Genomic DNA, 15,557 nt, shown 5'->3' with positions numbered 1-15,557 from the left:
TCTCTGAGGATACCAGAGTCCTGTTTTTTTCACCTGACCATTTCCCCCTCTTCTTCTTCTCTTAGCACAGAGAATTTTACCCAGGCCCAGCTCAGGGCAGAGAAGAGTGAGAGGAAAGGCCAGGTGTAGGGGCGCCCAGCTGGTTCCTCTCACATCTGCCCTCCTGCCCCCAAACCTGTATGACAGGTCCCTCGCCAGGGCCAACCCCTGCCCACCCCACCGGTTTTTTCACGAGGTGAAACGTGGGCGTGGGGGTGGGTGTTGGCACATGAAAGAGGAGACGGTCTGAAATGAAAGTGAGTGGGGAGGGTGCCGAGAAGGGGCCCCCTCCCCACCCTCCCCCTTCTCTGCACCCCACTGCCTGCTCTTTTCCCTCTTCCTCACGTACACCGTTCCTTGATCCCAGGCGGCTGGAGCCTGTGGTTGGGCCTGTGGTGGCCGTGGGCACAGGGGCGTGGGTGGCCCTGGGGACAAAGCCACCAGAGGTGTTGTGGGGCATCCACGGCGCGTCCTTCTTGTCCAAGATGACTTCTCTCTGGCCTCCGTCTCCTTCCTCTCTTTCCCACATTACTCCTCCCTCCCAGGCCTCCCCAGCCGCCAGCCCTCCTCCGCCTTAGACAGGAGGGTTTTAGGCTCTCCCCAGGCCAAAGGCCACGCCCTGGGTCCACTGGTTTTCTGTGCCAGCTGCTCATTTCTCCGCCCAGCTGCCCCCCACCTCTCTCCTTCCCCACCTTCACCTGGCCCGTGTCTCCACAGGTGTTTTTCCGGGCGGGCACCTTGGCACGGTTGGAGGAGCAGCGAGATGAACAAACCAGCCGGAACCTAACCCTGTTCCAAGCGGCCTGCAGGGGCTACCTGGCCCGCCAGCACTTCAAGAAGAAGAAGGTGCTGCTCCAGGGACAGCCTGATCCCCTTCCCCAGCCTATCTGGGCAGAGCTGAGCTCCGGGGGTAGGGGTGGGACTGGGAGGGGCATTCCCGTGAGGCAAGAGGCCGGTCATGGGGTTGTGAGTTATCTTTATCTGGGGGAGAAGAGGCAGGACCTCCCAGGGGCACTCTGGGCCAGGGCAGGGGATGGGCAGCCCCCCTGTGCCAGCAAGAGTGCTCATGTGCCTGGTGATGAGATCGTGTGGCCTGGTCCGAGGCTGGGTGGTGGGGAGCAGGGCCCAGGCAAAGGTGGGCTAGGGATCGCAGGCTGCTCCATGAAGATTAAGGAGCTGTGTCAGCGACTCCTTTTCTTATTAGCAAGTCCATAAAACAGCCAGCACCGCCGCCTCTTGTGTTTCAGCAAGATTAGGTTTTATAGCACATCTAGGCCGGCGTGCTGGAAATAATCAGGCAGCAAATAAAGCAGACGAAATTATTCCTAATGACGGCGGATCGGTTAGTGCCCAGCGCGGTGCTCCCGGGGCCGCGCTCTCTGCCGCCCACTCTCCGAGGGTCGGAGGGAGGCTGGGGGCAAGGGGTGGCCCAGGGAGTGTTTGACTCGGGGTGGGTCTGGTGGCCAGAGGGGCAGCCCCAGAGGCTGGGGCTGGTGGCGGGGACCATCCTGGCTGGACTTGGGACTGACAGCCTGCTGCGCGCCACTCCCACCCCAACTTAGATCCAGGACCTGGCCATTCGCTGCGTGCAGAAGAACATCAAGAAGAACAAAGGGGTGAAGGACTGGCCCTGGTGGAAGCTCTTCACCACCGTGAGACCCCTCATCGAGGTCCAGCTGTCGGAAGAGCAGATCCGGAACAAAGACGTACGGAACGGCCCGGGGAGGGGAGGGCTGAACTTCATCCACGTGGGCCAGAGTTTTGCCAACTTGTCCTTGGCTCCCCAGTGCTCCTTTGTTTAGTCCACAGAGCGGGTGTCCTTGAGCCATGCACAGCAAACAGAAGGCGTCCCTCTAGGGTGCTGGCTGAGCCCCCGGGTATCCTCTTAGGATAAAACCTCAGGCGTCCACAGCCCATGGGAAAAGGTCTAGGGAGGGAGCCCCAGGCAGGCGGTGGCTTCCAGTTCCCTCATGTCTCGGCCTGAGCTTCACCAGCTTGGTTCACCCCAGGGGTGCAGATCCCACCCCAGCGTCTCCCAGGGGCTCTGGCTCACTTTGCCCTCCTTCCCGCGCCCTAGGAGGAGATCCAGCAGCTGAAGAGCAAGCTAGAGAAAGTGGAGAAGGAGCGGAACGAGCTGCGGCTTAGCAGTGACCGGCTGGAGACCCGGGTGAGTGAGTGATTCCCGGCACCAGACAGACCGACCCTCTCTGCAGGGTGCCTAGCCCAGGAGGGCCCCCCCCACCACCACCAGTGTTCCAGCTGAGTGAGGCAGTCGGTTCAACGGGTGGTGACTCCCTCCCCCAACCCCAGATCTCAGAGCTGACATCGGAGCTGACGGATGAACGTAACACAGGAGAGTCCGCCTCCCAGCTGCTGGACGCAGAGACCGCAGAGAGGCTCCGGGCTGAGAAGGAGATGAAGGAGCTGCAGGTGAGGGCAGGGCCAAGCTAGCAGCTGCCATACACGCTAGTGCCTGTCCACTCCCCCTAGGACAGGTGGCATCTTTGCCACCAGCCCAGCACCCCTGTCTGCCCTGGGTAAGCTTGTGACTGTGGTCTGTGTGGTTCAGGGGCGTGGGCGGTACTGAGTGAGGGGGTGGGGCAGCATAGCACATAACCGCCTCTTTGCAGACCCAGTACGATGCACTGAAGAAGAAAATGGAGGTGATGGAAATGGAGGTGATGGAGGCCCGTCTCATCCGGGCAGCTGAGATCAACGGGGAAGTGGCTGATGGTGACACAGGTGGGTCAGAGGCCGGAGGACTCGGCAGTGGCCTGAGTGGCGAGTTCTGAGGCCCAGCCCTGGATAACCACACCCCTTGTCTCCTGTCTGTAGAGCTGTTATAAGGCTGCGTGAAATAAATTGATGAGAAAGTAGAGGTGCCAATAAGTGCAGGGGATTATCATGGAGGGAGGTAACAATGGCAACCCACTCCAATATTCTTGCCTGGAGAATCCCATGGACAGAGGAGCCTGGCAGGCCACAGTCCATGGGGTCGCATGAGTCAGACATGACATAGCTACTAAACCACCACAGCAACCATGATAATGAAAATGTTTGAGGACCACGTTCTGGCGGTCCTTGGGAGAAGACAGCACATGTGGCCATGTCACTCTCTCTAGGCTGGCTAGTGGTTCCTTCTGCCTTGGAAGGAAGTCACCAATCCAGGGACCTTTCTGAGTCCCTCTGGCTGACTCCACCTGCTCTCCCAGCCTTCGTCCCCCTCCACCCTTTCTCGGGGACTCTCAGCATCTCATTCATCCCCTGTCTGCCCCCACTTCACAGGCGGCGAGTGGCGTCTGAAGTATGAGCGAGCCGTGCGGGAGGTGGACTTCACCAAGAAACGGCTCCAGCAGGAGTTTGAGGACAAGCTGGAGGTGGAGCAGCAGAGCAAGAGGCAGCTGGAGAGGCGGGTGAGGCTGGTGCAGGGAGTGGAGGCCCGTGCCTGGGAGGGGCGGGGAGGGGCTTGGCACCACGTGTTGGCGTGGGGAATGGCCGGTGAGCCAGGCAGGCCCTGGGAGCACTAGGGAAGTGCTGACATTGGATGTGAGGGACGACCAAGGGCAGACTGTTGTCAGAGTGTCTTAGATTCCCCGGACAACCCTGACTTCATCCTTGGTCCCCAGACCTCCCTCTCCTTCACGCACCGCCCTCTCCTCACCTCCTCCACCAGCACCTCCAGGCCTCTCGATGGCCGCTGACCCTGCACCCCCATCTCACCCACTAGCTCGGGGACCTGCAGGCAGATAGTGATGAGAGCCAGCGGACCCTGCAGCAGCTCAAGAAGAAGTGCCAGCGGCTGACGGCCGAGCTTCAGGACACCAGGCTGCACCTGGAGGGCCAGCAGGTCCGCAACCACGAGCTGGAGAAGAAGCAGCGGAGGTGGGTGGGCCCCTGGCCGGGATTAGAGGACCTCCTTGAGCAGCTCCCTGCCTCCCTCCAGGGAGGAGAGGCGAGAGGGCCTGAATTTGCAGGGGCTTCACCTGCCTGGTCCCTCGCCCTGGAATCGGAGTCAGGGTCTGACTTCTGACCTCCGAGGCGCGTGTTCCTGACAGCCTTCTCTGGGCTCTGCTCTTAGATGTTGCCTCCCCCACCCCTGAGTATGTGCTGTTACCCAGCCTGGGATCTGGAAGGATGGGCATCACCCAGGACCCATGCAGGAACCACTCCAGGGAGGTCCTGCCCCTTGCACCCCCCAACACCCGGCTCCCCATTCCCGTGCCCCACCCCCGCCCCTGTTGCCTCAGCTACACAAATACAGACTCCTGGCTAATGTCATTAAACTACCTGCCACTTCCATCTCATTATGATAATGACCCGAAGTGGCAGGGTGCGGGGGACAGCCCTCACAGGAGAAAAGCCAATCTAAATTAATTTCCCAGGCCGGGATGGGAGTGGGACGCCTTTATTAGGAACAGGGAGGCACCCCCACATTCTGGGAACAGCAGGATGCTCCAGGGAGTGGGGTGGGCACCCAGTTCCCCTCTGCAGAGATTGGGTTCTCAGCAGAGGCACCGGTTGCTTTTGTGAAGGGACAGCCCCACAGCCCTGGGGGTGAGGAGGGCAAGGCTGGGTCCCTCCAGGGACCTGGGGTTACCCTCAGCCTCCTGGGCTCATTGCCAAGTTTTGAGGGGCACTAGGAAAGCCTTATATTCCTCCCTCCCAGCTCTCTGACTCTCTGCTCTCCTGGTTCTTATCTGTACCCGCACCCTCCCTTTTACCTAGAGGCAGGCACCCTTAGGGGCCCCCCTCGGAGCACCCCATGACAGTGCCAGCTCGACCTAGTTACTATCTTGCTGCACTCCCCGCTGGGCAACTTATTAAGTTTCAGCAGGCCTGGAGTTTTCTTACTTTTTTTTTTCTTGACGTGGGGTTGGGATGGGAGTGAGCTCGTCAGTTTTCAACAGGGACAGGAACCCAATTAGCTATTCCAGGAAGGTGTTAAGAGGAATTTCAGCAATTTGCTCCTTGTTTGGAGTCACTGGGCAGAAGATGGAAGGCTGGGAAGTGGAGGAACAAAGGAGGAGCCCCCGACCCCAGCCATGGCCCATGCTCCCCCTTGAAGCATGCTGCTAACTGGGCACAGGGGGATGGGGCCTCCAGCCCAGGGTGGGGTGTCCTCGGGTGATGGGGTGCTGCTGGGACAGGTAGGCCTGGGTAGAAGCTGGGGCCCAGAGGTGGGGCAGCAGCCAGTTGCTCTGTCTAGAGCTGTAGAAAGTGAGTGAGATGAGGCAGGATGTTCATTTCCACCCCTTCTGACACCCCTTCTGCCTTCACCCTGGTCCCTCTTCCTATTCTTTGATCTGTTGAAGGAAAAAAGGCTGAGACCTAACGCCAGAGGAGAGTCTGTCCACTTCTTCCCTGGAAGCAGTCTGTGGGTCCCTCTTAGGCCCTCTCGATGAAATGCTCCCCCACCCCTCAATCCCAGACCAGGTTGCTCAGCAGGGCCCTGGTGGCTTGACCTGTAACCTCTCTGCGCGGGCCCCAAGTTCAGGCAGCATGAGCCCTCCCGTCTTGCACCCTGTCCGGGTCTGTGGCACCGCTTCCTGGCAGCCTCCGGGTGCTGGAGGCCCGGACTCTTCCTTTATCTGATGGAGCCGCCATGGCCACGCTCCCTGGCAGGTTCGACAGCGAACTCTCACAGGCACACGAGGAGGCTCAGCGAGAGAAGCTGCAGCGGGAGAAACTACAGCGGGAGAAGGACATGCTCCTCGCCGAGGCCTTTAGCTTGAAGCAGCAAATGGAGGTGCGTGGGGCTGCCCGCCATCCGCACCTTCCCCCCGCTCCAGGCTCAGGCCCACCCAGGACCAGCCTCATCTTCTCCTTCTGTCCAGGAAAAAGACATGGACATCGCAGGATTCACCCAGAAGGTTGTGTCACTGGAGGCCGAGCTCCAGGACATTTCTTCCCAAGAGTCCAAGGATGAAGCCTCTCTGGCCAAGGTCAAGAAGCAGCTCCGAGACCTGGAGGCCAAGGTCAAGGATCAGGAGGAGGAGCTGGACGAGCAGGCGGGGACCATCCAGATGCTGGAGCAGGTGCTAAGGGCTGGGCCAAGGGAGGCAGCACCGTCCTCTCTGCAGCCCCGGGGTGTGGGCCAGAGGAGGACAAGATCCCGAATCCAATCCGTAGTCACTTCTCTTATTCACAAAGTACTGAGGGGGCATCTGATCTGTGCCAGCCACAGTGTGAAGATAATTAAGCGTTTTCACGGCACTTTCCACGAGAACAGATCTTAATTGAGCTCCACTGGTGAGGGGCTCAGGAGGCAGGGCAGCTGGAAGGCCGTGAGCCCGCCCAGCCTGCCACTGAGCCACCGCGTCAGTCCAGGCAGCTAGAGCCCGGAGGCCAAGTGGAAAAGCGGCAGGGTTGCCCCCACGCCCAGCAGCCTTCCCTGGGCCTGTGCCAGGCCTCTAGTAAAGGAGTTCAGTTTCTCTGGAGAAGCCAGCTGCCACCAGAGCAAGGTGGGAGCACAGGGAACTGCTGGCAGAGATGTTCCCTGCTCCCGAGCCCGGGGAGAGCGGCCGATCGAGGTGCGGTGGGGAGGGGCCGGGGTACTGCTGGGGAAGAAACCCAGCCCTTACTCCCACCCACCTGCAGGCCAAGCTGCGACTCGAGATGGAGATGGAGCGGATGAGGCAGACCCATTCCAAGGAGATGGAGAGTCGGGATGAGGAGGTGGAGGAGGCCCGGCAGTCGTGTCAGAAGAAGGTAAACCAGTTGGCTCTGACCCGTCCGGTAGAAACACTGCTTCCCCCATCCATGCGTTACAGTAAGAACTTTTTTAGATGTAAACTATTATATATAGGATGAGTAAACACTGAGATCTTACCATATAGTGCAGGGAGCTATATTCAATATCCTGTGATAAATCATAATGGAGAGGGACATTTTTTTAAAAAGAATGTCTGTATGTATATAACAAAATCACTTTGCCGTACAGCAGAGATTGGCCCAACATTGCAGATTAACTATATTTCAGTTAAAAAACAAATCTAAAGTAAACACTTTTCTGTTTTCTTTATCTCTGTTGTCATTCAGTCGCTCAGTTGTGTCTGACTCTTTGCGACCCCATGGACTGCAGCACACCAGGCTTCCCCGTCCTTCACGATATTCCATTGCTATTCAGGACTGGGAAGCTCTGCTTGGGATCCTGGCGTTGGCCAGGATGTGTGCTGCTCTGAGGGTCCGTAGAGAGGCCCAGGCCCTTGGGGAGCTAACACCCCTCGCTTTCTGTGCCAAGCTGCAGGCAGAAAGGCTCTGGAACAAGGGCTTCCACCTGGGCCTGTGCCGCTGCTCGTGGCCTGCCATCCCTCCCCTTCCTCCCAGGCAGCTCTGAAACACTGGGAACTTTGAGTTCAGGGTCTGCCCCTCCAGGTCATCCATCCTCAGCCCCTGCCTCACTCTTCTCCCAGGGGCGCAGGGGGGTCCAGCAGGGAAGGGGCTGCCTGGCACCTGACTCTGAAGGGACCCATGGGCCCCTGTTTGCAGTTAAAGCAAATGGAAGTACAGCTTGAGGAAGAGTACGAGGACAAGCAGAAGGTGCTGCGGGAGAAGCGGGAGCTGGAGAGCAAGCTGGCCACACTCAGCGACCAGGTGAGCAGAGACCGCTGGCTACGGCGGGGAAAGCCGGGAGCAGGAGGGTGCTGGGAGATCCGTAGGGCCCTGCCATCACCTGCAGGAGGGTGATCACCACCCAGGGCACACCGGGCTTTCTCACTTCAGCCGGTATAATCCCAGCACTGCCACTGTCATTGCTCATTAAGGCATCTCAGAGTGAGGGCAGGGAGAGGAGGGGGCTCGGGCAAGACAAGAGGAGGCCCCATGGCAGAGCCCAGAGCCCCAGCTCCTGGTGTCTACCCAGGTGAACCAGCGGGACTTCGAGTCAGAGAAACGGCTCCGAAAAGACCTGAAGCGCACCAAGGCCCTGCTGGCAGACGCCCAGATCATGCTGGATCACCTGAAGAACAACGCACCCAGCAAGAGAGAGATCGCCCAGCTGAAGAACCAGGTATCCGCAGACAGAACGTCATCAGTTCCCTCTCCTTGCCCCTGCCAGTGGTTCTTGAGTCCTTGGGAAGGAAGGTGACAGGGAAGTGGGGAGAAGCTGGACTCCTGAGGGTCAGTGTGTGCTGCAGGCATGACTGTCAAGCCCAGGGTGGTGAGGATGGCCCCGCACCTGCCACCCCATCATAGGCAGAGACCTCAGTGCACTCATAACACATCACAGCCCTGGGGTCTGAAGCGAACAGAGGAGGAGGAGAGCGCCGGGGTTCCCTCTCCCCCAGGAGCCCCCTGCACAGCCTTCCTTTCCCCGGGGAGTGGCTGACATCTCTCCCTGGGGCGGGGGCGGGGGTTGGCTCTATGTTCAGTTGGAGGAGTCAGAGTTCACTTGTGCAGCGGCCGTGAAAGCGCGGAAAGCGATGGAGGTGGAGATCGAAGACCTGCACTTGCAGATCGACGACATCGCCAAGGCCAAGACAGCGGTAAGGACACAGGGTGTGCAGGGCCAGACTCGGGGGGCTGAGGGACGATGGAGCCATGACAGTGGCTCCTTTTACCCCAACCAAGGCTCCTTCCCCAGCCCAGGACTTTCTGCAGGGAGAATAGGCCTCCACTCCTCTGCCTCTCCCCACTTAGAGGCCTGGGAGGGGGCGGCAAGATGGAAGAAGAAGCCAGCGAGGGCCCATCTCCCTATTTAACCACCTGCCTGTGGGAGCTTGGCCACAGGCCCTAACACCATAAATAAAGCAGCTAATGTGGCTGAGGGATGTAAACAGGTACCTAGAGATTAGCAGAAGCACCGATAAGAGGACGGGATGACTCCGTTTCCCTCCCCTGCCCCCGGCCAGCCCCACTGACAAGCCCAAGCGGCAGCTAATTAGAGCGCTTATTTAATGCCTCCCTTTTAATTCCCCACCTCTCCCACGGCCCATCCATCGGCCGAGAGCTCATTACTGGGATGCGGCCACTGGTATACCTCCTCAGGCAGGGAACGGGGCAGGGGAGGAGGCTGGGCTTGGCTCTGGGCTCCCCAGCCCCCCAGCTAGTCTCCCAGCTGCAGAGAGATGCCAGTCTCCTGGGCTTGATTTATCCCTGTGACATTTGTGCTCCTCAGCAGTTTTCAGGTGAGTAATTCAAATTCCTTAATTGTGTTAAAAAAGGCTGTTATAAAATTACCATTTTATTTAAATCCAAGTTAATAAATTTCTTGGCGGAGGCATCCCCAGCTCCCCGCAGCCCGGTAACAAGATGGATGGGGGCAGAGAAGGAGCCAACGCAGTCATTTTGGTTTGGAATTACTGGCTAATAGATTCATTCATTTCCTGAAGCTGCTGTTGGCTGTCTCTTCACCTCCCTACAGGAGTGGACTGGCCGTGGGGACTGGATGGGCGGGGAGCAGGCAGTCCCAGGCGGGGAACAAGAGTCCAGGCCAGGAGAGCCTCACAGATTTGAGGGGTCCTTCCCTGGGGCCTGGAGAGGGCAGTGTGCGCAGAGGTTAAGGCCTAGCTGCTAGTGTTGGACGATGGGTCATTGTTTGGTTCTGCGTAGACCTTTTCTGCCTTCTCATTAGCCTCCAAAGAGCTGTGGGGAAGCAGCTGTCATTTAGCCCAGGGTTTGCTTGAGCTGGGCTTCCCAGGTGGCGCTATTGGTAAAGAACCTGCCTGCTAATCCTGGAGATATGAGAGACATGGGTTCCATCCCTAGGTTGGGAATATCCCCCAGAGGAGGGCATGGCAGCCTGCTCCAGCATTCTTGCCTGGAGAATCCCATGGACAGAGGAGCCTGATGGACTACAGTCCACAGACTTGCAAAGAGTTGGACACGACTGAAGTGATTTAGCACACACACACACACACACACACACACACACACACACACACACACACACACACACACACACACACACACACACACACACACACACACACACACACACACACACACACACACACACTGCCTAAGCTGCAAAGACAGTCCTTCCACTCAGCTCCCAGGCCCAGAGCAGGGCAGGACAGGCAGCTCCCTGAACATCACTGGTCCTGGCACCCTCTCCCACGGGTCCGCCTGGCCCCATCATTAGCTCCTCCCACTGGTGGTGGCAAAGGGAGGTTCAGTCTTCCAACCCAGGGCCCTCAGTCACGCCAGGCCTGATGCTCTCCGTCTGTCTTTGCCTCTGTCCAGCTGGAGGAGCAGCTGAGCCGCCTTCAGCGTGAGAAGAATGAGATCCAGAACCGGCTGGAGGAGGATCAGGAGGACATGAACGAGCTGATGAAGAAGCACAAGGCAGCCGTGGCTCAGGTACCCCGCCCAGGAGTGCCCCGCCACCCCCTGCACGGGCACCGTCCCCTGGTCCTCCTTGTAGGTCCCCGTCACAGTGCCTGTGTGCCCGGGCCCTCCGAGTGGGGCAGAGCGGCTGGAATTTGGTGCTCATGGGAAGTCCTGCTTCGGCACTCTCTCCTTTTCCAGGCCTCCCGGGACCTGGCTCAGATGAATGATCTCCAAGCTCAGCTAGAAGAAGCCAACAAAGAGAAGCAAGAGCTGCAGGAGAAGGTGGGGACCAGGATTTCCCTTGGTAGAAAGAGGGTGCCAGGGTCCCTGTTCGTGGGGACCAGCTCCCAAGCTCACAGGTTCACACGCGCTTCTTTCTGCCATCAGTCAGCATCAGTGAGTGCAAAGGCCTCGGCTTGGAGCCATGTCACCATAGCAGATGTTTTTGGCTTCAACCGCCTCATTTTGCATTTCTATTCCCTCTCTGGTCCTTAGTTCTCTCCTTTCTCTCCAAAGGGCAAAATCTTTGCCAGCATGGGGTCAGGTGGGGGCTGCCCCTGTCTCAGGGACCCATCCTTCCAGCTCTCTGTGCATCCCTCCCTCCCCCAGCTTCTGGTCACCATGGTGATCCTGCCGGCAGGGAAGGGGGTACAGAGCCTGCCCCTTCCCTTACCAGGCTCAGTTCTTTCTTCCTTTCCTGCCCCCCGCCCCCCAGCTACAAGCCCTCCAGAGCCAAGTGGAGTTCCTGGAGCAGTCCATGGTGGACAAGTCCCTGGTGAGCAGGCAGGAAGCTAAGATCCGGGAGCTGGAGACACGCCTGGAGTTTGAAAGGACCCAAGTGAAGCGGCTGGAGGTGGGCACACACTTCCCCCATCCCTTCCGCAGTGGGGAAGGGCTGAGTGGCCCCGGCTGGAGCCACGCATGCTCAGCAGGGCCAGGCAGGCCTGAGGCCGCTCCTCCGAGGCCCCTACCAAGCTGCCAGGCCAGCTGACAGGGCGGGTGTCTTCTCCCCCGCCCGCCCGGCCTGCTCTCTGGGCACCGCGGAGCCTGCCTGCTTTACATTCTGTTTCCGTGCGTGCTTTCTGCCAAGGGACCACAGCAGCTTAGCTTTTCGTCTTCATATTTTCCTCCACCGTGCGCTCCCCCCGTCGGTCCCCTCTCTGCTCTCCGGCAGGGTCATAAATATGCAGCGGATGGCGCCACTTCTTCAAGGGCTGGAGTCTGTCCTCTCATCTCACCGCTTGCTCTTTCTCTTTCCCTTTCTTATTCCCGTTTTCCATCAATTTTCCCCACGCCTGCTGTCTCTGCTTTTCTCCTTCCCTCTTCATTTTCCTCCATTTTTGCCCCATTTTTTTTCCCTCTCCCTCTGAGTCTGTTTTCTCCCCAATCTCATTCCCTTCCTTATCCTGAGCTATTTCTTCCTTTCTCCCCATCCCTTTTGTCCTCTCCCTCTACTTTTCATTCTCTTCCCTCTAACCCTTCTCCTTTTTCTGTTCACCCCCATCTTCTCCTTCCATCCCTCCTGCCTCCTAACTATAATCTCCATCCTCCACATTTAATCCTTTCGGTTCCACTCTCCCGAAGCCCGCATGCTCCAGCACCTTTCTTTCCAGCAGAGCAGGTAGGAAGAAAGAGGCCGGCAAAATGATCTCTCTGGGTTTACAGCCTCTCTCCCTATTTCCTTTCCTCCATCTCGAGCATGTAAACATCATCTGAGCACTGACTGGCCTCCATGAGAAGTGTGTTCATGGTGTGGGTGCTGAGCATCCCTGCCTCCTTCCCCCTTCCACCTGAGTCAGTGGAGCAGGAAAGAGGATGGGGATGGAACCAGGTGACCATAGGGCTGGCAATGGGCCTCAGAGAGCATTAGTACCCTTGACCTAGGAAGAAAACATGGCTGAACCTCCTAAGACAAGGTCACAGTTCTCCAGAGAGCTAGAGAGAATTAGAGGAGGCTTAATAATAGTCCGTGCTCTGCCTTGGTAATATTCTGGTCCACAGTGTACACAGAGAAAGGGTTAAGTAGGTTGCCTCAGGCCCCAAAGCTATTACAGGGCAGAGGAGGCCGGTGGGCTGGTGGACGCAGAACAGATTGCAGCACTTGCCTCCTTTCCTCGAGGGTCCCAGTCCCTTTCCTCAGCTCTGTCTCTCATTTTGCCTTCAGCTCAGACAGGCAGTATTGTGGTTTAGATGCACAGAATGTTAAACACCTATGGCCCTTAAAGATGTAGCCTAGCACTCTAATTATTTTCAAGACATAGAGGCTAGGGGCTGAGAGCGGAGCCCCCATGACCGGTCCAAGATTAGGATCAGAGGCAGGGTGCTTCCCTCACACTGCCCCCATCTCCAGGTTGTTTTCTGCTTGGCATCCTATGGCCTTGGAGAGGAAATGTGTTCAAGTTTCTGGGGAAAGAGAGATTCATCAGGTTTAGAGGGATGGCTTTGTGTTCGGCACGTGATGACTGTTTAGTCTCTTCCTAATCCAGAATTCTCCGTAAAGTCATTTGCCTCTGAGCACAGGTTCTCGCTTTTAGAGCTTCTGGGGTTAGGGTCTCTGGGGGAAGCCCTGCTGCCTGTGGAGGCCCCACACATGGTGTCAGTGTGGACTCTAGACAGAGCCCTCTTCCGACCTAGGTGATGGTGGTGATAATGATGTAGCACCTTTCATCTTCCCAATGTGCTGTCACCTCCCTTGCCATATTTGGTCCTTAAAAGACCCCTGGGGAATAGGTGTTATTCTCCCCCTTATACAGAAAAGCACAGGGAGCCACCCCCCGGGGCTTTAGTGCCTGCCCACCTGAGGCCGGAGCTCTGCCACACCCTGCTCTCTGCCCAGCTGATGGATCTCTCTTCCCACCACCCTGTCCAGAGCCTGGCCAGCCGGCTCAAGGAAAACATGGAGAAGCTGACTGAGGAACGGGATCAGCGCGTGGCGGCTGAGAACCGGGAGAAGGAGCAAAACAAGAGGCTGCAGCGGCAGCTCCGGGACACCAAGGAAGAGATGGGCGAGCTCGCCAGGAAGGAGGCCGAGGCGAGCCGCAAGAAGCATGAGCTGGTAATGCCCCCACCTGCGAGGCCGCAGGCCGGCAGCCCTCCGAGAAGCTGCTAGACACACACCTCCCCACCCTGGGCTTGTGGAGGTGGGCTGCAAAGAAACCGTGGTTTAGAGAACTAGAGGGATGAGAACGTGCCAAGAGGACAGACGGTCCATGAAGCCTGAGGGCAGGCCAGGGGCTGAGGGTGGTACCAGTCTCTGCCTCAGGCGAGGCCGGGCCCCCACAGCCCAGCCACACCAGGGCAGAGAAAGTTCTGCAGGTTCTCTGCAGCACCCACAGAGCAGCTGCTGGCCCGGAAAGATGTGAAGCCAGCCTTTTCTGGGGCAGCTGGATGAGACGCCAGCCCTCCTGTAGACTGGACTGTCCCCTCTCCCTCCTAGGAAATGGATCTGGAGAGTCTGGAAGCTGCTAACCAGAGCCTGCAGGCTGATCTGAAACTAGCGTTCAAGCGCATCGGGGACCTGCAGGCTGCCATTGAGGATGAGATGGAGAGCGACGAGAATGAGGACCTCATCAACAGGTGAGGGGCCTCTGTGGCAACTGCAGCTGGTTCGGAGGCCCTCGTGACCACCTCCAGACCAGGTAGAGCAGCTGCGACCTAGGTCTCCCCACCACTGAGCTGCCTGCCCACCCTCCCCTCACTGCCAAACCCCAGCACGGACCCCCATCTGGTGGTGGCTGAGGGCTGGACAGGTGGGGCTTGCGTGAAATGCCCTCCCCATGTCCTCCCCGTACCCCTCCCCGGGCCTCCCAGGACCTGGCTCTCCAGCTCTGCCTGTTCAAGATGAGTTATTCCCCCGTTTAGCTGCATTTCTGATGGCGCCTGCCCCACTCTGGGGAGAGCAGAGATTTAAGGGCCGTGGTGCCTTGTTACCGTGCCAGAGATTTTCTCTCATAAAACCCACCCGGGGAAAGGTTTAGGAGAGAGATTTGTGGTCTTAGGCTGAGGAGGCAGTCACGAGGCAGGCAGACCAGTAGTAGAGGTGAGTCAGGCCCTGGAGAAGCTCCTAAGGCTGCCCTGGGCAGACCCCCCTGCCCTGGGATTTGCCCCCATCCCGCGTGAAGGCTGGGACTCCATCCTGCTCCTGGGCTGTCCAGGGAGCCTGCTTCTTTGGGGCAGGGAGATGGTACCCTAGGCAACCTCCCTCTGAGTACAGCACTGTCCCACCTCCTGGTCTCAGCCAGCCAGAGCCTTGTCTTGCCGAAGAAGGAGTGGGTCCTCGGCTGAAGGGTCCACCCTGGTTTGCCCGTTGACTTTTGTGTTCTTTTGGCCCCCTCGCCCACCCTTTTCTTTCTGTTTCCAGTTTGCAGGACATGGTGACAAAGTATCAGAAAAGAAAGAATAAACCGTGAGGACTGGAGCGCACGCGCTCTCTGCCTCTCCTCGCGTGGTGTCTAACCACCCCTAACCCCGGGCTCCCGCTGTGCTGCATGTCGCATGTGGACACACAGTGACCTCCACTCCTCGAGCTAGTCTCTCACGCTAACCGGGCTGACTCTCTCCTGGGGGAGGCAGGGCGACAGGCCGTGAGGGTGCTCCGCCTGGGAGGCTCCTGGCCCCCACATCCTCGGTGGGCAGTATGGGGGCTCCATCAGAAATGAGAGCTGTGCCTCAGTGGGTGGTCCCCACGGTCTGCCTTCCTGGGTTTCGGCCTCACCTCCTTCAGAAACCAAGGGTAGCCACTTTCTGGCCTCTTTCTCTTGGGGGAAGATCTGGGTTGGATTTCTCCCCATCCGTGGGCTCCTTTGGAGCCTGACCTGCCTGAAAGAAGTGGGTGTGTTTCATTTTGAAAGGTCTGCCCCCTACTTTTGGAAGACGGGGTAGAAGGAGAGGGGCATCTAACAGTTACTTGTTGGGGGAAAGCAAGCAGCTGTGGATGATGGCGTGGCAGGGGGAGGGAACACAGCCAGCTGTGTTTACTGTACCCCGCCCTCCCCCCCCCACCGTGGGCTCCCCTGGCAAGGAGGCCCCAGGCATTGGTGCTGGAGCTGTCAGTCAGGTGAGGGGAGCCCAATAGCCCCACCCCCTTTCCGTTTCCTTCTTTCTGGGTGGGAGCCGAACAGCAGGTGCAGATGCTTGTGCCTTCAGGAGGATTAGATGGAAGTGATCCTCCGTCAGATTCAACAGGGCTGGTCTTTGGAGGTTGTTATTCCAGGGCGGCCTTGGGTTTCCACCCCTCCCCTCTCTCTTGC

The 15,557-nt window shown here is 58.4% G+C and overlaps 1 protein-coding gene across 16 annotated transcripts in view; it reads left to right on the top strand.

Annotated features, from left to right (window-relative positions):
* Positions 1–15,557, top strand: part of MYO18A (myosin XVIIIA) — a 102,053-nt gene that overhangs the window by 75,395 nt on the left and 11,101 nt on the right. For 12 of the 16 annotated variants that reach the window (XM_043903252.1, XM_043903249.1, XM_043903243.1 and 9 more), the window contains 19 exons: positions 757–885; positions 1,602–1,745; positions 2,117–2,206; positions 2,350–2,469; positions 2,670–2,781; positions 3,325–3,452; positions 3,767–3,921; positions 5,662–5,785; positions 5,874–6,074; positions 6,637–6,747; positions 7,528–7,632; positions 7,901–8,047; positions 8,409–8,522; positions 10,222–10,338; positions 10,507–10,590; positions 11,024–11,161; positions 13,178–13,363; positions 13,745–13,884; positions 14,669–14,713. In XM_043903252.1, coding sequence (XP_043759187.1) covers positions 757–885; positions 1,602–1,745; positions 2,117–2,206; positions 2,350–2,469; positions 2,670–2,781; positions 3,325–3,452; positions 3,767–3,921; positions 5,662–5,785; positions 5,874–6,074; positions 6,637–6,747; positions 7,528–7,632; positions 7,901–8,047; positions 8,409–8,522; positions 10,222–10,338; positions 10,507–10,590; positions 11,024–11,161; positions 13,178–13,363; positions 13,745–13,884; positions 14,669–14,713 — 2,390 coding nt within the window. The remainder of the gene's footprint in view (positions 1–756; positions 886–1,601; positions 1,746–2,116; positions 2,207–2,349; positions 2,470–2,669; positions 2,782–3,324; positions 3,453–3,766; positions 3,922–5,661; positions 5,786–5,873; positions 6,075–6,636; positions 6,748–7,527; positions 7,633–7,900; positions 8,048–8,408; positions 8,523–10,221; positions 10,339–10,506; positions 10,591–11,023; positions 11,162–13,177; positions 13,364–13,744; positions 13,885–14,668; positions 14,714–15,557) is intronic. The other 4 variants (XM_043903250.1, XM_043903254.1, XM_043903253.1 and 1 more) reach the window with 1 other exon arrangement.

The sequence above is a fragment of the Cervus elaphus genome, chromosome 5, assembly GCF_910594005.1.
Source record: "Cervus elaphus chromosome 5, mCerEla1.1, whole genome shotgun sequence".
NCBI lineage: Eukaryota > Metazoa > Chordata > Mammalia > Artiodactyla > Cervidae > Cervus > Cervus elaphus.
This window is presented reverse-complemented; position numbering and strand designations above follow the sequence as displayed.